Source organism: Prionailurus bengalensis, chromosome B4 (assembly GCF_016509475.1).
Source record: "Prionailurus bengalensis isolate Pbe53 chromosome B4, Fcat_Pben_1.1_paternal_pri, whole genome shotgun sequence".
In the NCBI taxonomy this organism is placed as follows: Eukaryota; Metazoa; Chordata; class Mammalia; order Carnivora; family Felidae; genus Prionailurus; species Prionailurus bengalensis.
In genome coordinates, this window is record NC_057358.1 from 138,885,759 (window position 1) to 138,907,675 (window position 21,917).

Sequence of the window (21,917 nt, forward strand, 5' to 3'; positions counted from 1 at the left end):
TCTGACTTCAGCTCGGGTCACAAATCTTGAGGTTCGTGAGTTCAAGCCCCATATTGGGCTATCAGCACAGAGCCTGCTTAGGATCCTGTCTCGCTCACCACCCCCTAAAAAAAGAAAAAAAAAAAAAAGGAAGGAAAGGGGTTTGGGCTTCTAAGGTAACATGACTTTACTGGGGAATTTTTTTTAACGTTTATTCATTTATGTAATAATTTATTTTTTGAGAGAGAGTGCACGTGCGTACACAAGTGGGGGAGGGGCAGAAAGAGAGGGACACAGAATCCGAAGCGGGCTCCAGGCTCCGAGCTGTCAGCACAGAGCCCGACGCGGGGCTCGAACCCACGAACCGTGAGACGGTGATCTGAGCCGAAGTCGGTCGCTTAACCGAGCCACCCGGGCGCCCCCTACTGGGCAATTTTGTGTGGGAAATAATGGAGGATTTAGGCTTGTGCAGACCCACCTCCCCAGCGGTAGACGCGGTGGACGGGGTTCTGCTCCTGGAAGCGGAGAGGAGGGCACACCTTCTCAAGGGGAAGTTTATGTCCCACTCTTAGCGGGGACGGGGCGGGTGGGGGGCAGGAAGCTCCTTCTGCATTTGCGGCCTCATGGTCTTCAGCTCAAAACAATCCTATGCCAAAGTGTGTGTTGTGTGCGTCCCCTCCCCTCACACGGACCAAGGGAACAGCACGCTGCAGTCACCTCTGTGGAGGGGCGGGGTCAGCCCCTAAGGACACATGGGGACTCTGGGCCTGGCCGGTAGGTACACCATCGTTCATTTTATTCTTGCTCTTTAAATTGTACACAGGTGTTTTCACAAAACATGCTCTGCTTTGAAAATAACAGGAACTTATAAAAGAAGAAAACATTCTGCCCAACGTAACTTTATTTCTGTCTTCTCAAACATGTCAGAGCAAATATGCCATTTTCTAATCTCGAAACCCGCAAGATTAAAAGAAAATGAAGCCACCTCTTCCATCGGTCCTGCCCCGTTACACGAGATTGTACAAAGAACAAAGTCGAGCCTGCCCGCCGAGCAGGTGCAGCTTCCGAGGTTCCTCCCTGGTAGTCAGAACAAGCGGGGAAACGGGTCAGGGCATAACTACCACCACGGTTTTTTGCACCAATGAGTCACACAGGAAGTTAAAGCCTAGACTAATCCTAGATGATCCTAAGTCCTCACTAACCAGCTGTCAGTTCTGACGTGCACATGTTGGGGCTCCATCTGGGGCCTTCGTGAGATCAGAACCCCCTGCCCACATGGGAATGTCTGGAAAGTACTTCCATCCCGTGTAGAGATTATCAAGGAGTGCTGGGGGGTGTTCACACAACCACACGCGCCCTAAGAACCGTCCCAAGGCCTGTGATGTCGGCACAAGGTCAGCCCTCCAGGAACCGTGTGGCTCGCCTTCTCGGTGAACGTGAACTGTGGACTCCGGCCTGGACTGTTTCTCTAAAACCGGTCATGGACTTCAAACCAGTACTGTTTTAGGAAACCTCGTCAAGTAACAATCCACAGAGCGGCTGTGGGCGGCTGGGAGCCCCGTTGGCGAGGCCCTCGCGCCCCTGCTCAGACCTGCCAGTCCTGGGTCTGGTTTCTTCCAACCAGCAGCAAGCACTGAGGACTATTTTCATACCCAGACTTTTCACCCACCCGCTAATCATTAAAACATCGGATTCGCACAATCGCTCGATAATGTGATCTTATTAAAAAAGCCAGTTAAAGCTACCCTTTTTGTCTGACCTGGGATTGAATGATAAAATAGGAAATTTCATGTATACTTCAAAATATAAATGCTGCAAGTAAATTCTAAAAATATATGATGTCTGTTAATGCTAAAATGACTACTTGTGCCTACGTGAGGTCAAGGGCACTCGTAAAGCACATGACGGCTTGTGAACCGCCTCTTGTAACAGGCTTCCTCTCTCTTTGCAAACCAGAGTTCAAGCCTCATCTTGTATTTCAAATAAAGCTATTTTCGATGCATCTCCCATATAGCCAAGCATGAATACAAAGGAAATGGGGCCACGAGCATGCACGAGGGCCACCCCAGGGCCGGTGGCCATGCCTGCAGGGAAGCGCCAGCCACCTGTAGGGAATCCCCGGCCTTTGCAGGGAACCCTGGCCGCCTGTAGGGACCCCCCGGCCACTGCAGGGAACCCCTGGCCGCCTGTGAGGAACCCCCGGTCACTGCAGGGAACCCCTGGCTGCCTGGAGGGAACCCCTGGCCGCTGCAGGGAAACCGGCCGCTGTAGGGAACCCCCGGCTGCCTGTAGGGAACCCCCAGTCACTGCAGGGAACCCCTGGCTGCCTGTAGGGAACCCCCGGCCTTTGCAGGGAACCCTGGCCGCCTGTGAGGAACCCCCGGTCACTGCAGAGAACCCTGGCTGCCTGTAAGGAACCCCCAGCTGCTGCAGGGAACCCCCGGCCGCCTATAGGGAACCCCCGGCTGCCTGTAGGGAACCCCCAGTCACTGCACGGAACCCTGGCTGCCTGTAAGGAACCCCCGGCCACTGCAGGGAACCCCTGGCCGCTACAGGGAGCCCCCGGCCGCCTGTAGGGAACCCCCGGCTGCCTGTAGGGAACCCCTGGCCACTGCAGGGAACCCTGGCCGCTGCAGGGAACCCCTGGCCGCTGCAGGGAACCCTGGCCGCTGCAGGGAACCCCTGGCCGCTGCAGGGAACCCCCGGACACCTGTAGGGAACCCCCGGCCGCCTGTAGGGAACCCCCGGCCGCCTGTAGGGAACCCTGGCTGCTGCAGGGAACCCCTGGCCGATGTAGCTCCAGTGCTTCAGCGGAAAACTATCTAAAATACTAACCCTGAAGACACCATTTACACTATTCTGGCTGAAAAGGACAACGGTTTCAATAAATATGTAGAACTGAACGTGAAGAAAAGCTCCAGTCGGGACCACACGTACAGACCCGGGGCCTGCACCAAAGTAGCCCCCGGGACTCGGGAGCCCCACCGCCAACCAGGGCAGGGTGCCCGGATGTCAAGTGAACACAGCATTCACAGAGTGAATTTTTTCCTACTGCGTGCCAGCTTCTCTCCATGTCACCCACCGCCCCCCCTGCCCAGTGTGGCCATAAAGCGTCGGCACCTAGCCGTAAAACCGATGCTGTCTCCAGGGCCCGTGATTGTTCCCGCTGACCAGCCGGATTGTCCCAGAAACACGACCGTGATGAAAGCAAGGACCTGGGTTTTCAAGATAAAGTGCCACTCCTGTCCGTGTCCCCACAACAGTGCTGCACTCCCGAGGTGTCCCCGAAGCAGGGCTACGTTGCATTGTAGTTGCCCGGGACAGAGAGAGTCCGGAAGTTTCTTAAGTAGAAGCTCAGATGAAGGCAAAATGAAGGCGACCGACTACTTTCCGAAACCTGACCACAAATAACTACAGAGTAAGTCGTGCGATGTGGATCAGCGAGCGGGGAGACCCCCGTCCGGATGGTGTGACCGCACATTCGCTGTCCCTAAACTTATTGCGGCAGAGCCACTGATGGGCCCTTTGAAAATCTGCACCGTCGGCGTTGTTAAAATCTAAGAAGCCAGCGCCCCCAAACTGGTAAGTGCCATTGGCTGAGAAGAAGTTACGTGAAACGCAGCCCAGAGAGTCACGTAGAACCAAAAATGCCAGGTATGTTCACAATATTGTTGACGAAGGTATTTTTCTAAAATCAAGATTTAACTATCAAAAATAAATTTCTAAATTTAAATGTGTGTATCAACGTAATCGGTCTGCAGTAATTTTCTTAAATAACGGTCACGGCTCCCAATCACGGCAAGGCAGGTGATGCGTGACAGCGTCTCAGCTCTGTGACTCTTCCTTAGGATTCTCCTCGATTCCTCGTGCAAAGAGACGAACCAGCTGGCAGTGGACCCTGCAGAGACAAAGGGCGCCGTGTCACCCCCAGTGTCCCCCTGACCCTTGGCCCCACTGCCGGTCAAGGGTAGAGGTGGGATGGGGGTCTCATCCTGGCTGTCTCTGGGCCCAACCCCGTGGTGACAGGGCAGCTGAGGGCAGCCGAGGGCCAACAGAAAACCCAGGCACCTGTAGACCCCGCTTTAGCAAAGTGACAAATCCCTGGGTGACTGCTTTCTCAGCTTCCAGGCCACGGAGAAGGTTCCGTGCAGGGCAACCCCCCTTGTCCAGGACGTGCGGGATGTTCAGTCGCCCAAGAGGAGGGGGCCCCACACCAGCCAGAGCCCAGGGGGCTGAGGGGTGGCCGAGGTGCCCTGGAGACCCCCGCCTTCCGCATGCACCAGGATGAGAGGAGCCAGAGGGGCTCAGCGGTCAGCGTGGCTGTCCGGTCCCCACCGGCAGCGCCTCCTTCCCAAATTATTAATGACGTCACAGCCTCCTCCGAGATGTTCAGTAATAGGGGTGCCTGTGTGGCCCAGTCGGTTAAACACCCGACTCCTGGTTTTGGCCCAGGTCATGGTCTCATGGTTCGTGGGTTCGAGCCCCACGTCAGGCTCCGTGCTGATGGGTGTGGAGCCTGTGTGAGATTCTCTCTCTCTCAAAAATAAATGAACAAAAAAGATTTTTTTAAAGATGTTCAGTAATAAAAACCCCATAACTAAGTCACCTGCTGCTCAAGGCATAGTGATATTTACCATGACATATAGCATATATTTCATAAAAGAATGCTTTTCCTAATTTTCAAAGTATCCTGTTTTTCCAGTAAATCCCAAAGCCAGCATCAAAAATAATTCTGTAACTTGTAAAATGTGTTGACAAAAGCCGAATCCTGGCGGGCTTCCCTTGGTCCTGTCCCCACCCCTTCTCCTGGGATCTGAGCTGGACAGTCATGGCCACACTGATCACGCGGTGGCCAGAGGAGCAGGTGTGAGCAGACGTGCGCCTCGATGAGGCTGAGGCTGCCTCTCCTGACGGCCTGGCCGGATGCTGATGCAGGAGGCTCGACACTGCACATCCCACGGGCTGAAAAGCCATTTAGCGTCGGGATTATACACAGTGACGTGCACGTTATCGGAGGGGTGGGCGTGGGTGCGGGGCTGCAGGCCCCTCCGTGTCGCCTCCCACATCGTCCGTGCTCTGTCGTCAAGGAGCGCGTGGCCTGGCCTCCGTCAAGGCGGCTAGGATCGCCCCGACATGTGCAGACGGCACAGGACCCTGGAACTTCACTCCATTTTTACACCTTCACCTCGTTCGACAGCCTGATCGACGACTTTCTCCGCACTCGTGCTCCCTCTGGGCGTGTGACACGTGTAATCAGATGGCAGACCCCCAGCCGGTCTGCAGAGGACCCCCTGCCCGAAGGCCAGCGGCCGGAAGAGCGGGCCTGGTGCCTGCCCCCCGGAGGCCACGAGCCAGGGTCCGGCGCCGGCCGCAGACGGGGCTCCCCGAGGCCGGAGGGGCTCCTGGGGGACCCGGTGAAGGAGAATGGCTTGTGTGTGTAATCAGGAGAACAGAGAGAAAATGCCAGAGCAAAGGGACAGAAGCCGGCGCTGGGGCTCAGGGAGAAGAGAAGATGGCGACACGGCGGGGGGGCTTGGGAAATCGCGGGAACCGTCCACACGCGGGCATCTTCCCCAGAGTCCGGTGGCGGGGTCTCGGGCGCCGGCTGCGTGGACACACGTGCGCGTTTACAGTGCACCCTCACGCTTGTGGTCACGGGGCCCCAGGAGGCGCCCTCGGGCCACCGTCACTCACCGGACCTCGATGGCGGAGCTGCTCAGGACCTCCCCGTCACAGTTCCACGAGCTGTTGGACACAGAGCAGCAGCACGGGGGGTGGTCGCTGCAGATCTGCCCGAAGCGCGTCTTCCCCCTCTCCTTGAGGTCGCTGTCCTCGTCCTCCACGTGCTTCGATACAAACTGGAATTTCCTGACGCGATAAACTTCGACAAAAGCGAAGTCAAACTGCAGAGAGACACGGAAGGGGCTGGCGCTTTTGCGGGGGAGGCCCGTCCGTGCCCGGCGCGCCCGCAGCTCGGACACGAAGCGAAGGCCGCCGCCCGCCTCCTGGCGCGTCCGCGGCGACCGGCGCTTTCTCAAGATTCTGGTAGTTCCCTGATAGGGACTTGCAGAATTCTTCATCTTTTTAACAAGCACTATTTTACAAACCACATAAAAATACCATTATGCTAGACCTGAAATGCAATTTAATTTAAAAAAAGGAAAACACATCTTACTACAACCAGAGGCCAACCCACACTCATCTCGTTAGAGTTGGGGTCTGCCGTTGTATTAACTACAAGGATGCCAGCGACTACGGAGAGGTTTGCTACAAAGAGGTTTGTGTCTTTAACGAGCTCTCAGAAGGAGCAGACGCTAGGAGCTTCCAATGGGTGAAACGCAGACCAGAAACCTGACCTTATTCCCTGGGACTCAGCAGTGGGTTCCTACGGCACGGCAGTCAGGGATCGCCCGCACGGACGCTGCCCGTGTAGACGCTGCCCAAATGGACCCCGCCCGCCAGCGCGGACGGGGCAGGGCGAGTGCCCCACTCACCTGGTCGTACTGGTTCGTGTGCCTGACGAGAAACCTCAGGAAGTTGAACCGGGAGCACTTCCGGATGAGGATGAGGTCGGAAGACCCGTCCCCCAGGTGGGCGGCTGGGGACAGGCCCTGGGGACTCCGGGGACAAGCACAGGACATGTTGGTGGCGTTGATGGCCAGGAACTTCCCGCAGACGACCTTCCACTCTTCCACCTCCTCTGAAGCAGAAAGGCATCGCAGACGGCACGTCACACGCGGGCGTGCGTCCCGAGACCGTCCCTACGGATCTCCCGTGGACTGACCCTCGGCCCCAGCACACAGGCTCTGTGCCGGCCGCCGTGCCCGGAGGGCCGCCTCCGAAAGGGCACAGCTGTGCCACTGGTCCTCGCGTGGGGACGTCTGAACAACTTAGAGCGGGGGCCACCGAGCCGGGCCTGTCACCCGATTCCGTGTCAGCCGAGAATAATTTTCCCCTTCGTAAGCGGTTTACAAAACTCCAGAGGAACAGTATCTTGTGACATACGAAGATTACACGAAACTCTAACGTCAGCGTCCACAGCTAAGTTTCTGGAACGCTGCTGCGCCCAGCCCCTTCCCGGCGCCTGGCAAAGCCCACAGACGAGAGTATAACCCTTGACAGGAACTGTCGCCGGCCCCCAGTCCAGAGCAGCCATGTTGCTGCCCGGAGGCGAGCAGAGAGGGACACACACGCCCACCGACAAAGGGGGGGGACGCACAGCGGGAAGACGCAGCGCCCTCAGAGGTTCCACAGCTTAAAACCCCAACACACGCGGCAGTGACCATGAGTCCGCGGCCCAGACATTACCGGTGTTCTCCAGACCGTACAACGACCTCTTCTGCTCCTCCTCCAGCTGCTGTTTGCTCTGCCTGCACACGAAGCATCTGGAAGACAAGGACGTCACCGCCCCTCCTGAGGCACGCGGCCGCGACAAGGGAGCGCACGCGCCTGGCAGTTCTCCCCTTTGCACGTCAGTGTGAATTCTGCAAGTCAGATCTTTTAAAACGTCCGCGCGTCCACGCGTCCTTCTCCAGAGCGTGTACGCGCGTGGCTAAGAAGCCAAGGGCATCCCACGCGGCCGTGGCGCTGGCGTGCCGAGAGCCAGCTCGGCTTGGCCCCGAGGTCAGCGGAGCGCTGGCTGGTGACGTGCCAAGCCAGGCGCAGGTCGCTCAGCACAGGTGACAACGGTCGTCTGTTCCAGGCGGTACCAAGCAAGCAGCCAGCTCGCAACTTCATCGTCAGCCTGGGCTCACCGTGCAACGGTGCGTGTTCACCCCAGGGAGATCGGTGCCTCGGCTCAGCTCAGCAGCTCTACCTCTAACCGTTGTGACCTGTGGCCTCAGATTCTCCATTAAAGAAAGAAAGGGGCTCAGGAACGTGTGGGCCCAGAAGCCGTGCGCTGAGCTACGCTATCGCCGGGCACGCCAGAACCACGGTCTCGCATCTACGCTTAGAAGATACGTGTCCCTGATAGGAGCACCCCCCCAAGCAGCCCAGCTTTATTTCGCGCCCTCTGCAATAGAAACACACGGAAGAATGTGCTTACCCGGCACGGCAGGGTTTCCTGTCCCTGGGAGACCCCACTGTGTGCCGCGCTGGCAGGAAAGACACTGTCCCTTCGTAGCAGTGATGTGACAGGAAGGTCTTCAAACCTGGGAACGGAGCACAAAGTAGAGCAGCCCCAGCGTCGTTTTCTGGCCACGAGACCACCAGCTGCACCTGTTCTGGGACACAGCGCCCCCCCCCCCCGCAACCCCCCACCCCCAGCTGCACCTGTTCCGGGACACAGCACACCCCCCCCGCGCCCCCCGCAGCTGCACCTGTTCTGGGACACAGCGCCCCCCCCCCCCCACCTTGCCACCAGCGCATCCCAAGGCCTGTGTGATGGAAGCAGTAAGGGATCGGGTCATGCTGGGTGCCGGGTCACCAGGGCTGCCTTCAGCGGTGGAGGTCTCTGCCATCAGTGACCCCTCCTGCCTGCCCGCAGATCGCTGCAGGGCTGGCATGTGGCAAAGCCCCCGACATCTGGAGATGGCCTCCCCGACTCGGTAGAGGCTCATCAAAGGGCAGGACCACCTCTCTGCTCCTCCCAGACGCTCCCACGTCTCCCTGGCTTGGCTGCCCAAGGTCACCCAGGACCAGTCTGGCATCCAGGAAGAACGCGGACAGTGACGGTCCAGGGCAGCACCACCAAGGACTGTGTCCGGCCCATCTGGAGGACCGTGGCGTGCTATCCGCTCTGAGCGGGCCTGGCCGGCCTCGAACCGGCCCCAGCGGGCACGGGATGAACCTGAGCAGCTGACTGGAGAGAGCCCAGCAGGACAGGGGAGTGGGGGCCACAGTGGGGACCCTGCCACATCCTGCAAATGTAACAGTGACACCACTCCCCTGAGCCGGATGCCGGGCTGGCACTGGCCATGGTGACATCGGGCACGATGGGGACACCGCTGAACCCGTCCCCACCCCGGCCTCCCACCTGCTCTACCAGCAGCTAGTGTGTGGCTAGGCATCTGGGATCCACCCAGTAACTACCTGCCCCGGGGAGAAACCCCTTCCCAATGCCCTGGGGTCCACCTTCCTCCCTCCACTTCCTCCGTGGGTGGCACCCTCCCCCGGGATGACCCTCCAGCTCGGCAGCTGGTGAAGGGCAGGGGCTGGCCGCTCGACCTGCAGGACGGTCTCTCTCCTGGATGGCAGGGCCCCATTTCTGCCCATCCTCAGACGGACACGTGTGTGTCCCACTGGCCCTAAAACGGGCCTCCTCTCTGCCTTGAGAAAAACCGCTGAGCCTCTGCAGGTCTGTGTGTGTGAGTTCCAGGTGGGGAAGGAGACGCAGACAGGACACGCCCTGCATCCTAGCGGAGAGGTGACCGTGGGCCGGGGTGAGGCCCACAGGCTCGGGAGCGAGCGGCCAGCTCAACAGCAGGTAATCAGGAAGACGGCACGAATCTCACCCAGATTCTTTCTAATCCCTCGTTCTGTTTCCTACTGACGGTTCGGGGAGATACGTTACTTTGGAGTTTCTTGCGTTTTAACTGCAAAGCGATACCGTAGCTTTGATTTAAATAGGGCTCCGCAGTGCCTCAGACCCAGCACATTACTATCCGTTTCTCTCCCCAGAAAAGGGTTCAGATTTTAATACCTGGGGTTCTTCGACTTAACTTACTACCGACGGACCCAAAAGCAAACTGGAAAGGGCGGTGGCCGGGTGGGTGACAGTCGCCAAGCAGCAGGCGTGCCCACTCCAGACCCTGCCCCCGTTCAGACCCCTCTGGGCAGGGGACACCGCCTGAGGAGAGCGGACGGTCACGGCTTGGCACGGCCGCAGTGCCTTCGCGTCGCTCTGCGATCCCGAACAGGAGAACCGGTCTGTGGCCCTGGGGTGTCTGCCCTGCTCTGTGGGCGCCCCGGGGCCCCTCACCGGCAGGGCACCCGCCTCGAATGGGCACTCTGCAGGTGAAGGCAGACGCCATGTGCCAAAGCAGGGCTACCTGAGAAGTCGTATCTGATGAGCCCCATCCACCGCTTCTTCTCACTGTCCTTGATGACGTCCCCGTAGAAGCCATAGCCCAGCAGGGACACGGAGTAGCGCAGCAGCGTGCTGTTGTGGTGAACCGAGGACACGTCCATGGGCAGTGAGTCCCCTGCGGGAGAGACACGGTCCCCTGGCCACCTCCACACCGCGCCTCCTCGGCCCCTCGATGGCACGGGTGGGCCCAGAAGCACCCAAGCGACTAAGACGTGCAACACACGGAATGCGGCCCCGGGGACGGTCTGCACGCGGGCCCTGGGTCTCCTGTTCCTGATTCCGATGACAGGACTTGACTCAAAGGTCCACAGCAGCTTTGGGAAGTTTCCCGGCAGGCACGGAACCACAGTGGACCCACGGGGCTCGTTCAGTGCCGCTGCTGGGAAACGGGGTGGATTTGACGGCGAAGAGGGGCCCACGTGCTAAGGAAATCGAGAGTGGGCTATGCGTAAGCAGCACTTCCGGGGCCCCGTCGTCAGGGACGAGGAGGCAGCCATGTGCTTGCCGGGCAGGGGCCGTGGCTGTCTGAGCAGCTGGGGCGGCCATTCCCGCCCTCGGGGCCGTGTATACGGGAGCGCAGGAAATGCCACTTGGAAGGGGCGTCTCGGGTGCCACAGATTCGGGCCTGGGAAAACCTGTCCCGATGGGGATGAGGGGCTGAGTCCTGAGCAGAAGTGAGAGCGGAGGACCGGCGAGCGTGAGACGTGTCCAGGACAGAGGGTCAGCCTGACCCCGCGCACGGGGATGCCGAGGCAGCTGGTTGGGCCACGGGGTGCCTGTGACCCCTGATGGGGGGCCCCAGAGGGCTCTGAGCAGGGTTTGTGTTTTTGAAGGACCCCCTATGGCCGCGGGAGGACAGGACAAGATGGCAGGTGGCAGGGAACCACAGCACACGCAGAGCTCTGCTGGCGTGAGGGCCGGGGCCACCCTGCGCATGCCCAGCGAGGTCCACGGGTCTGCCGCGTGCATGGAAAGGGACCTACCCACGATGATGTGCAAAGCTGATGTCTCCGCGTCATTCGTGCCGACCGTGGAAAAACACACACAATCCGTGGACCCTGAAGTAGGAGAGAAAAAAACGTCCTTCATATCATCGCATTAATTAAAAACTCAAGGGGCATCTGGGTGGCCCAGTTGGCTAAAGCGACTGACTTCGGCTCAGGTCATGATCTCACGGTTTGTGAGTTCGAGCCCCGCGTCGGGCTCTGTGCTGACATCTCGGAGTCCGGAGCCTGCCTCAGATTCTGTGTCTCCCCCTCTATGCCTCCCCTGCTCACGCTCTGTGTCTCTCAATCATAAATAAACGTCAAAAAAATTAAAAACAGACAAACAAACTCTAGTAGATTTCCAACGAGGAGGACTCTTCCTTTTGGCCCCAGAATAGATACGGAAATAAAGACTAATATAATCCATCCACAAAATGAATGTTGGAAATACTGACACTGATTTGTCAGAAACACTGAGACTGCGGGTGCCTGGGGGGCTCAGTCGGTTGGGCATCTGTCTTCAGCTCAGGTCATGATCTCATGGTCTGTGAGTTCGAGCCCCACGTCGGGCTCTGTGCTGACCGTTCAGAGCCTGGAGCCTGCCTCTGCTTCTGTGCCTCCCTCTCTCTCTGCCCCTCCCCTGCTTGTGCTCTGTCTCTCTCTGTCTCAAAAATAAATAAAAACATTAAAAAAAAATTTTTTTTTTAAAGAAGCAGGTTTATGGGGCACCTGGGTGACTTAGTAGGTTAAGCTCATAGCTGAGTAGGTTAAGTAAGTAGGCTCAGCTCATGAGTTCACGGTTCATGGGTTCGAGCCCCACATCGGGCTCTGCACTGGGAGCCTGGAGCCTGCTTCCAATTCTGTGTCTCCCTCTCCCTCTGCCCCTCCCCCGCTCATGCTCTGTCTCTGTCTCTGTCTCTGTCTCTGTCTCAAATAAACATTTAAAAACAACGCAACTCTGAGACCGGACTTCAATAGGACCAGCCATCCCCTCACAGAGTCTGTGGAGCCTGTTCCTGAACTGCCCCGGGGAACAGAGCCCCCGAGAAATGCGGGTGGCAGTGGTGGCCGGGCACCTAGCTCAGCGCTCCGCAGTGAGTATGAATCCCCTGCACGTACCAGCGGCCACGAGACCCAAAGGACTCTGCCCTGTGCAGATGCTGCCAGCGGGAAAGTGTATGCATAGGAAGGACAACTCGGGAAGACCCCAGAAAAAGCCCCGTGGAAGCCTGCCCCCCAACACCAGCACCCGGTTTCACAGAACGCGCCGTGACCCGTCCCTGGGTCACAGGGGCACGGCAGCCGTCACCTGACAAACATGAGGGGACTCCGCTGGCCATGGCTGGCACACGCCTCACGCTGACATGCTCGGCTGCACACCGGGGGCGACCTCGTGGCACCCGGCCAGTGCCTGGATCCCCAGGTCCTCCCTAGGTGTGGCCCGGTTCTAACTGGGTCATAATCCAGGTCACTGTTCTCAGCCCGAGCGGGCGGAGACTCTCCTGGGGTGCTTATTTACAACAGGGTCCTGAACCCCACTCTCCCGAGATCCTGACCCAGCAGGTCTGGGACGGGGCCGAGCAACGTGAAGTGTAACACGTCCGCTGAAAGCCTGGTGTAGATTCCTAACAAAGGGATGACAGGATCCAGAATGGCACAGTTTCGTCACGGACACCACGCCCAGCACAGACCGAGATCCATCGGGAGGAACCAGCGTTAACGGGCAGGGGGGCCTGGACACCAGCAGGGGCCACGTCTCTGCCCTTGGGCCCCGGGACAATCTACAAGTCTCCCGTCGTAAGTGATGTCCGACGCAGCCGGAAAGTTCCAGGCTCCCGACAGACGTGTCGGGTTGCAAGCACCCTCTGGGGTCTCTTCGAGTAACAGAATCTGGTCCAGTCTGTGATCCGAGGGGAGGCTCTTAATTATTTAATCTACACTGACATGTGGCTTCTGGATGTTGGTAAGTTATATAAACACACGCATATTTTTTTTCACCAACTTAACCTGAAGACTTCAGTGACACCTCGTTCCACAAATGAGCCAAATACACATTTTTAAATAAACACTTAAGATTATAGGAGTGACTAATCTTAATAAAAATTAACATCAACAGTGTCCATGAAAAGCCTCGTGGTTTCAGACTCTCCCCACCCGCTCACTCGTCGCTAGAGTGAAGGGTGCTCGGATTATATAAACGGTTTCGAGAGCACAGACTCCAAGAGACCTAGCTAATTAATTTGAACCATGCCCTGAGGTAGTCCTTCACATCCCCAGAACTTTCCAGAACATCGCAGAGCCCACTGGCTCCCCTTGCGTGCCCAGGGCCCCGTTTACTTTCCTGGCAAGCCATCCCTCATCACAAGAGCTGAGGAGACCCCCACACTCGCCTGCACCTGCAGGGATGTAATGCGTACGGTTGGTGGGGATTCTGCAAGGACCTCCAATAAAAACGCAGAAGCCGGCCTCTGGCTTCCACCCTGCACCACAGCCTATAAACCGAGGCCTCTGAAGCCTGTCCCTGCGTCTGGGCCGCCCCGTACAGGGGGACCCCGCGGGGGAGCTCCGAGTCTCGAGAAGGAACCTCATGGGGCCGGAAGGTCTGCGGGCGTGGGACGCCCTCTACAACCACAACAGAGGTGGGCCCGTGCTGTTCCCAAGCTGCCAGAGGCGTCTCGTCCAGGGAGGCGTGGGCGGGACAGGGCGAGGCGACCGGCCTTTCTGGTCAGGCGTCCAGGGTCCGGGCCTGGGCCGGGCTGGGGTGTGGCCCCCATTTCTGGAGCCGGAGTTCAACGCAAACACCTTCTATCCAGGTGTAAGATGGACGGAAATGTGCTTGTGTTCCAGGATTTAATTCTAGATCCCGCCATCGCCCCGAACGGGCAGGACGCACCTTCTCTCTCGGTCACCCGGGTCCTTTGGGCAAAGAGTGGGGCAGGTGAACAGAGCTTCCGACGGTTTTCAGGGATCGTTTTACTGAAAGGTCAGATTTTCGAAGGAGGGGACTGCTCAGCCTCCCGCCTACTTGGGATCCTTCACGGGGCCACTGCCCCTCGGCCGGCCCCTGCCACCTGCCCCTTCCTCCCAGGAGGCCCCCGCCCCCCGAGGGCAGCACACCCGCAGCCAGGCCCCCTCCTGCCCTCACCACACTTCACCCCGGAAGACCGTCCAGAGCCCCCCGTCTGCAAGGGCGTGGCCCCTGCCACTGCTCTGCTCTCTTCCTTATTCACCCTTGTCTGCGTCCCCACAGCCCACGCGCCCGGCCTTGCTCACTCCTGGGCCGCAGCCGGGCCGAGAACGCACGGGCACCGACGGACTGGGCGAACTCTGGCGCAGGCGGAGGGACCCGGGCGCCGGCAGACAAGTCCACGCACACATCCCGGTCCTCACGGGTGCCCCCAACACCACTGTTCCCTTCTGGCGTTCCGTCAGCGTGCCTTCAACAGCTCGACCCTCGGGTCCGACGTAACTCCCCGGTCATCTCCTCGAGCCTGTGGCCCAGGCTTTAACCAAGAGGAAGGCCCAGCTTCCGGAAACGCAAGGTCTGGCTCAGCTCAGGCGTCAGGACGTGGTTCTGGCATCATCGGCCCCCCACGCTGAGCCGCGTCCCTCCCGAGGCGCTGGGGCCCCACCGCGCAGCACAGGGGCAGTGACGGGAAGACGCCGGGTGGAGGGTCGGCTCTCTGCGGCCTCGCTAATACCTCCAAATACTCCAGCGGAAAGAGGCTGAATTTAGGAAACATCAGCTCGGGACCCAGAGCGGCTGCAGCGGTGGCCTCCGTCATGCTCTGTCCCGGACCCCCCCACACCACCCCCTCCGCCCGACTGCTCCTCAGGGCCCCCGGGAGCACCATCTCGGATCTCCATCAGAACTCTTGCCTCGTCGTGGCCCCTCCCCGGGCTGCCAAGCCCAACATCATGGGGTCACCCTGGCCGCCTCCGTCACCCTTGGTTCCTTGGGCTCACTCTGTGCCCAAGTCACAGCCGCCCACGGGGCCACCGACCAAACCACGGGCGTCCTCCCTAGGCCTCAGGCAATGGCGCCCTGAGCAGAGCGTAGGGGGTGGTCTTGGAGCCCACGCAGACGACACTGCCCGCGGGCCCACGAGACTTCTTCCCTCTGTGTCTCACGGCAAGGCCCTCGGGACGTGAGCCCCGTGCTGGGCCCCTGTCCAGGCGCCTCCGTTACCCTAGTCCTGGCACTTCTGCCCCACAGGCCCCCCTCCTCAGCACACAGCTCATCCCCATCTGCCCCCCGCTCCAGCTGACCCCGTGCACGGCTGGTGCCTCGCCTGTCCCCTCTCAGAACGGCCCTGGACTCCCTGCAGAGAGAAGCCGTCCCGGCCGTTCTCCCTGAACTGTTTCCCCGCAGCGCCCACGCTTCCTCGTGTGCTGGGGGCTCCTCCGTGGGCAGAGGCCACACCCGTCTAGTTCACTGCACCCCAAGGCCCAGAGGGCGCAGAGCCGGCCTCGGTCCGTCCTCACACGCCTGAGGCAGCTGCACGGGCTCCCACGAACATGAACGCTCAGAGCTTAGAGTTTTAAGTATTAGAGCCACCGCAGGCACGTGGTGACATCGAGGAAAGATAGTTTGGCACGTGGACAAACAAAATTCACGTAGCCCAGAGCAGACCACATTCAAAGTCCAAAGACAAGCCTGACCTGAGAAAACAGCTGAGACCGAAGCGACCAAGAATAAATATGTTTAATATACAAACACCGTCAGTCGGAAAAAGACAAGACTCTTCCTGCCTGTAGGGTGGGGCAGAGAGGTCTCTGAGTTCCCACGGTCCGTGCCCTTCTGGGTGACCTTGAGACCCCTCATCCGTGGATGATGGCGGCACCTCCCTCACAGAGCGGTTGTGACCACGGAATTACAGGAATTATATGACGCGTGACGTGGGGATATTGCCCAGACCCTGGCCCGCGGCCAGCCTGTGTCAGTGTGGACACAGGGTGGGGACACAGGGCGCAGGGCAGAAGGCGCCTCATCCCCGTGGCCTTGTTTGCAAAGCCTTAAACCAACAATGCCCAGGCTTTGCTCGGCTTAGCACTGTCATTTTTCAAAGAACTAGGCACTTCCTAGAAAGACCTAAAACCCGCTGAGCTATGTCTTTGGGACACAGCCCAGGGGCCCACAGGGTTAACAGGCCCGGTTCCCTCCTTCCCGGCCCCCACTGCACGGGCCCTTCCCCCAAGCCCAGCGCCCCCAGGTCTGGGCTACAAGCCACTTCTAGAAGACCACCTGCTTTCTGGGGTCCTTTCCTCCTCAGTTGCGCTCTGGGGTCCCAGTGCCCCCGCCCCCCCACCCCCTTCCCCTGCCATTCGGCAGTCCTTTGAGAGCCAACTGTCCCCCAGCTGCCAGCTTCTGGGCGCTTGTGGGAAGCAGGTGTCGGGGGAAGATAGGACTCCCCCAGGCACACATCAGTGGTCCTTTCCTCCGCCATCAACTGTCAACAAAGCCTTCACCCATGTGCTGATAAAATCCCCAGCTCGGGAACAGAATGAACCTGAAGGAAGCTCCATGCCCCCAGGGACAGGGACGGGGGCGGGGACGGGACGCCCTACCCGCGGGGATGATGCCGATCCGGAGTGGGCTGGGCACCAGGGCTGCCCGGGGCTGGTTCTGGTCCACGCCGGCGTTCCTCTGCGTCCTGCCAATCAGGCCGTGCAAGACCTCGCTGAACATGCCGTCTCCACCAACGCAGACGATCCTGCAGGGGACACGGGCGTTAGGGTCCCTTCTGCTGTCCCCGCAACGCCGTGCTCTCCACTGCTCAGAAAAAGTTAATCTGCATATGCAGGTAGTAAGACGGGGAAGGAAAACGGTCCACGGTTGTCTCCCAGACGCAGAGAAGGGGTGATGGAAATTTTCTGCAGTTTCTGGTTTTCTATAGGAAGCAGGTTTACTTTGACAATCAGGAAAAGCAAGGGCAGGGAGCGGACAAAACTAAGACAGGTGGGGAGGGCCTGAAAGGAACCTTACTCACCCGTCGTATTTATCTATGTTGATCTCGTATAAGCTCTCCTTGGCCTGATTAGCACGTTCGGTGACTACGGGGAAAAGATAATATTTCATTGTACGGTTTACGTTCGAATCTGAGAGTCTGAGTTAACATAAGAGGCAAGCAAACCATTCTTTTAAAATGAGGTCCTAGGGGTGCCTGGGTGGCTCAGTCAGTTAAGCGTCTGACTTCAGCTCAGGTCACGATCTCGCGGTCCGTGAGTTCGAGCCCTGCGTCGGGCTCTGGGCTGATGGCTCGGAGCCTGGAGCCTGTTTCCGATTCTGTGTCTCCCCCTCTCTCTGCCCCTCCCCCGTTCATGCTCTGTCTCTCTCTGTCTCAAAAATAAATAAACGTTAAAAAAAATATATTAAAAAAAATAATAAATAAATAAAATGAGGTCCTAGAACATCCTCAGGGGGATGGAGTGGGGGTGGGGCGCCAAGCCCAGGCGGAAGCAACCCTCGTTCAGGACGCATTCCTCCGGGGGAGACGCCACTTTCTTGGCATCTAATTGCCAACAAATGGTAACTTTTTGGAAAGAGATTTTATAGCTTTTCCTTATTATCCAATTTAGTTTGAAATTTTAGAAAATACCAAGACATAAAAGAAAAGAAAAAAAAAGAAAAGAAAAGAGAAAAGAAAAGAAAAGAAAAGAAAAGAAAAAAGAAAAGAAAACGTCAGCCCACATCTGTATACTCAACGTAAGACACAAAGACACAACTGAAATTCTGCTGTGCGGGCAGACTTATACCCCGGTGTTCCTGGCCCTGACCGTTTTCTTAAGTGAAAAGCTCTCCGTAAAGACCACGTTAAAGGTCCACCCGCTCGCTGTCCCTTCTGTTTCGCCACACTCGGGCAGTGGTACCTCCACGTTTCCTGTCAGCGGGCATTTACGCGGTCTCAGTGTGCTGCTCTTACGGGACGTGGCAGCGCACGCGTGGGCACTTGTGTGCATCCGACTGCCGTCCTGGGGAGGACTCACATCTGGACTCCTGACCGACCCCCTAATTTGTAAGGCTCTTCGCCCACACTGCCAGTGGCTCTTTAACACGCGTGTGCAGACCCCAGAGCACGGGGCCTGGGGAGGAGAACCCCGGCTTCCTGCACCCGCCCGGCGTTGAGAATCTGCACTAAAAACCACATCACGTTTCTTAAAACATCACTCATTGGTGAAATTACTTCTAAGCCTCATCGAATCACTCGTCTTTCTTCTTCCACGAATCTTCTGTCCGTGATCCTGACCCTTTTATCTTCTTAGTGTTTCTCTTCTATGCTAAGACTGGGCCAGAGAGGTATACATTCTTTGTTTTGTACTGTTCCCATTCTGGCATAGAAAACAACGTATTTTATTTTGTTTAAAATAATCACATAATGGGGCGCCTGGGTGGCTCAGTCGGTTAAGCATCCGACTTCGGCTCAGGTCATGATCTCGCAGTCCGTGAGTTCGAGCCCCGCGTTGGGCTCTGTGCTGACGGCTCAGAGCCTGGAGCCTGCGTTGGATTCTGTGTCTCCCTCTCTCTGCCCCTCCCCCGCTCCTGCTCTGTCTCTCAAAAATAAACATTAAAAAACAAACCAAAAATAAATAAAATTTTAGTAAGTTTTTTTTTTTTTTAAAGTGTGGAGGGGGGTGCCTGGGTGGCGCAGTCGGTTAAGCGTCCGACTTCAGCCAGGTCACGATCTTGCGGTCCATGAGTTCGAGCCCCGCGTCGGGCTCTGGGCTGATGGCTCAGAGCCTGGAGCCTGTTTCCGATTCTGTGTCTCCCTCTCTCTCTGCCCTTCCCCCGTTCATCCTCTGTCTCTCTCTGTCCCAAAAATAAATAAACGTTGAAAAAAAAAAAATTTAAAGTGTGGAGGGGCGCCTGGGTGGCTCAGTCGGTTAAGTGTTTGACTTCAGCTCAGGTCATGATCTCATGGTCTGTGAGTTTGAGACCCACATTGGGCTCTGTGCTGACAGCTCAGAGCCTGGTGCCTGCTTTGAATTCCGGGCCTCCCTCTCTCTCTGCCCCTCCCCCACTCATGCTCACTTGCGCTCTCTCTGTCAAAAATAAACAAACATTTAAAAAAATTAAAAAAAAATAAATAAAATAATCACATAAGATAAAAATCTTGTCTAGAATCATTCTCAAACACGCCTACGTATTTAACGGAGAATTTACACCTTACCGATTATTTCGGTGGTGATGGACGCTAAGGTAAACAGTGGGGCCACTTTCCTTTCATATATCCGCTTGCCTTGTCCTTTCCCTCCAAACGGATTAATAAACACCAGTAAATGCTTTGGTCTGGATGCTACAAGACAACAACAATGCGTAAATCACAACGGGTGTCGCAAATACTCTCTCCCAAGCACTGTGTTACTGAACAAAATCAAACCACGATGTTGTGAGAACTCTGCGCAGGACTGTCTGGGAGAAAGTATTTTTAAGTCAAAGAACAGCACGGAAGGGCTTCTTCATCTACGAGCAGGGAGAAGGGCCGGCCTGTGAGAACGGGCAGAAGCTCTGCACATCTGCAAGGTCTCCCAGAAGCCCCCAGAACTCAGAATTCCGGAAGGCAGCAGCAGCCTCGCCTGCTTCATGTTCAGGAACGTGGGTCTGCAGAGAACAAGAAGAAATGGATATACGGGACAGAGCGCCAGGAGAGACAGACAGACCGACAGGCACAGACAGAGCCTGACATGTAGTCCATGGAGACGGACAGAGAGATGGACAGACGGCGAGACACGGACAGCCCCCCGGTCCCTGGTTCCAGTCCCGTCCAGAGAACCTCCCCACGTGGGTCACGCCTGTGCTCTTACAACAGCTCCCACATTTCTGTTGGGGTCAGTTCAAACAGATTTTGATACTTAAAAACCCAACTTTACTAACAAATCAATCAACGTGGCAAGAAAGTATATATGCCCAAGAAAACTGAAAACCTAAGTCCCCACAAAATCCTGCACACAGATGTTCCCAGCGGGGCCATTCGCAACAGCCCCGAGCAGAAATATCCCAAACGCCCGTCGACTGACGACCGACACACCAGTGGTCCAGCTGCACAATGGAATGCTACTCGGCCATAAAAAGGCACAAACCGCTGGCATATTTACCAGCACGGACACATCTCCGACTCATTACGCGGAGAGCCCGAAGGCCTCAAAAGGCCCCCGTCACACGATTCCATTCAGAGTGATCCTCTCTGCACTGATGGGAAGGATCATCAGAAGACTCTGGGGTGACGTGAGTCTCACAGGGAGGGGTGTGGGGTACACGACTACCTGTGCGTATGTGTCAACATCACGGATTTAAACTCACGGTCTATCCGTTTTGCTGTAAGGAAATTCTAGCTCAGAACTGTAAACAAATGTTCATCTCTAATTAGTGAGGCGCCCGCTGAAGTGTTTAAAGGTGAAGCACCCCACATCCATCACTTAACTCTGAAACTCAGCGAAGAACACTATTAACTACTGGATAGATCCACAGACATCGACAAAGCAGATACAACAACATGTTAACCACTGTAGAATTGAGGCTTTGGATATGTGTGCATTCACTGTACAATTCTTGCAATTTTTCCCTTCTGTATGCTTGAAAATCTTCATAATAAAATACTGGGGGGGGGGGGCGGATAACACACAGTAGAGAAAATCAACAAAGTCAGAAGTTCTTCTTTGAAGAGATTCATGAAATTGGTAATTCCTTAATAAAGCTGATAAAGAAAAAGGGAGAAGAGATAAACTATTATTTACCAAGAGCAAGAAAGGGGACATTATTCCAGAATCTGCACGTATTACAGGGAAAGTGAAAGGATTATGAATAAACTTATAAATTTGGATAGACAAATTTTCTGAAAACAAATACAATTTACCAAAGCTGGCAGAAGCAATAGAAAAATCTGACGAGTCTGGTATTTAATAAAGAAACCAAAGTCATTAATGAAAACCTCCCAAAGAAAGCCCAGGCCCAGAGGGCTCACCAGTGAATCCTTCCAAGTTTTTAGGGAAGACCATAATCCCCAGAATCACATCAACTCTTGCACAGAAGGACCGAGCACCTCCCAGCTCCCCGCATGGGGCCACCAATGCTTGGCAGCGAAACCAGACAAGGGCGTGGTCAGAGGGGAGCTATGGGTCGATGTCTCCCCTCAGCCGAGGCGTAGAAATCCTGAACCAGATATCAGCAAGTCAACTCCAGAAATACATAGAAAAAGAGTAACACGTCATGACCAAGTTGGATTTCATAGGAATACAAAGGCATCTGTACAAAGAGAAGCCAATGTACTTAACACACTTCGACACCCAACGTGGGGCTCAAACTCATGACCCCGAGATCAGGAGTTGCCTGCTCCTCTGACTGAGCCAGCCAGGCGCCCCTTTAATATGTTTTTTAAAAAATCTACGGGGGCGCCTGGGTGGCTCGGTCGGTTAAGCGGCCGACTTCGGCTCAGGTCATGATCTCGCGGTCCGTGAGTTCGAGCCCCGCGTCGGGCTCTGTGCTGACAGCTCAGAGCCTGGAGCCTCGTTCAGATTCTGTGTCTCCCTCTCTCTGACCCTCCCCCGTTCATGCTCTGTCTCTGTCTCAAAAATAAATAAACGTTAAAAAAAAAATTAAAAAAAAAATCTATGAAAAACCTAAGAAACATCATCCTTGACAGTGAAATGTCGGAAACGGCCCCGAGAGCAGGACTGAGACGACCCTCCCCACGCTGGGATCCACACCAGGGCAAAACTGTGAGAAAGAGACATAAATGGCACAAGAACCATGATGGATGAATGAGAAGGGTCATTACGCACAGTTGACATGACTGCGTTCGAAGAAAATCCAAAAGAACCATCAATCTATTAAAAAGTGGACTTAGCAACGTCACTGGGCGCAAAGTGGAAATCCATTCAAGTTCTGCACACGCGAGCCAAGTTCGTGGAGAACAACATGGCGGCTC

The 21,917-nt window shown here is 56.5% G+C and overlaps 2 protein-coding genes across 2 annotated transcripts in view; both read right to left on the minus strand.

Annotated features, from left to right (window-relative positions):
• Positions 1-753: 753 nt before the first annotated feature.
• Positions 754-3,052, minus strand: LOC122473694 (apomucin-like). The gene is made up of 4 exons (XM_043564309.1): positions 3,032-3,052; positions 2,690-2,797; positions 2,550-2,648; positions 754-2,427 (listed from the first exon to the last, which is right to left on the minus strand). The coding sequence occupies exons 1-4, from the start codon at positions 3,050-3,052 to the stop codon at positions 1,939-1,941; spliced, it is 717 nt and encodes a 238-aa protein (XP_043420244.1). The 3' UTR covers positions 754-1,938.
• CERK (ceramide kinase) overlaps positions 754-21,917 on the minus strand; it is a gene marked incomplete at its 5' end in the record, with an annotated part of 47,617 nt that continues 26,453 nt past the window's right edge. The window contains 10 exons of the mRNA XM_043564310.1: positions 754-3,877; positions 5,674-5,882; positions 6,474-6,679; positions 7,288-7,364; positions 8,027-8,132; positions 9,972-10,124; positions 10,993-11,067; positions 16,564-16,709; positions 16,986-17,049; positions 19,164-19,289. Of these exons, the coding sequence (XP_043420245.1) occupies positions 3,805-3,877; positions 5,674-5,882; positions 6,474-6,679; positions 7,288-7,364; positions 8,027-8,132; positions 9,972-10,124; positions 10,993-11,067; positions 16,564-16,709; positions 16,986-17,049; positions 19,164-19,289 (1,235 nt within the window). The remainder of the gene's footprint in view (positions 3,878-5,673; positions 5,883-6,473; positions 6,680-7,287; positions 7,365-8,026; positions 8,133-9,971; positions 10,125-10,992; positions 11,068-16,563; positions 16,710-16,985; positions 17,050-19,163; positions 19,290-21,917) is intronic.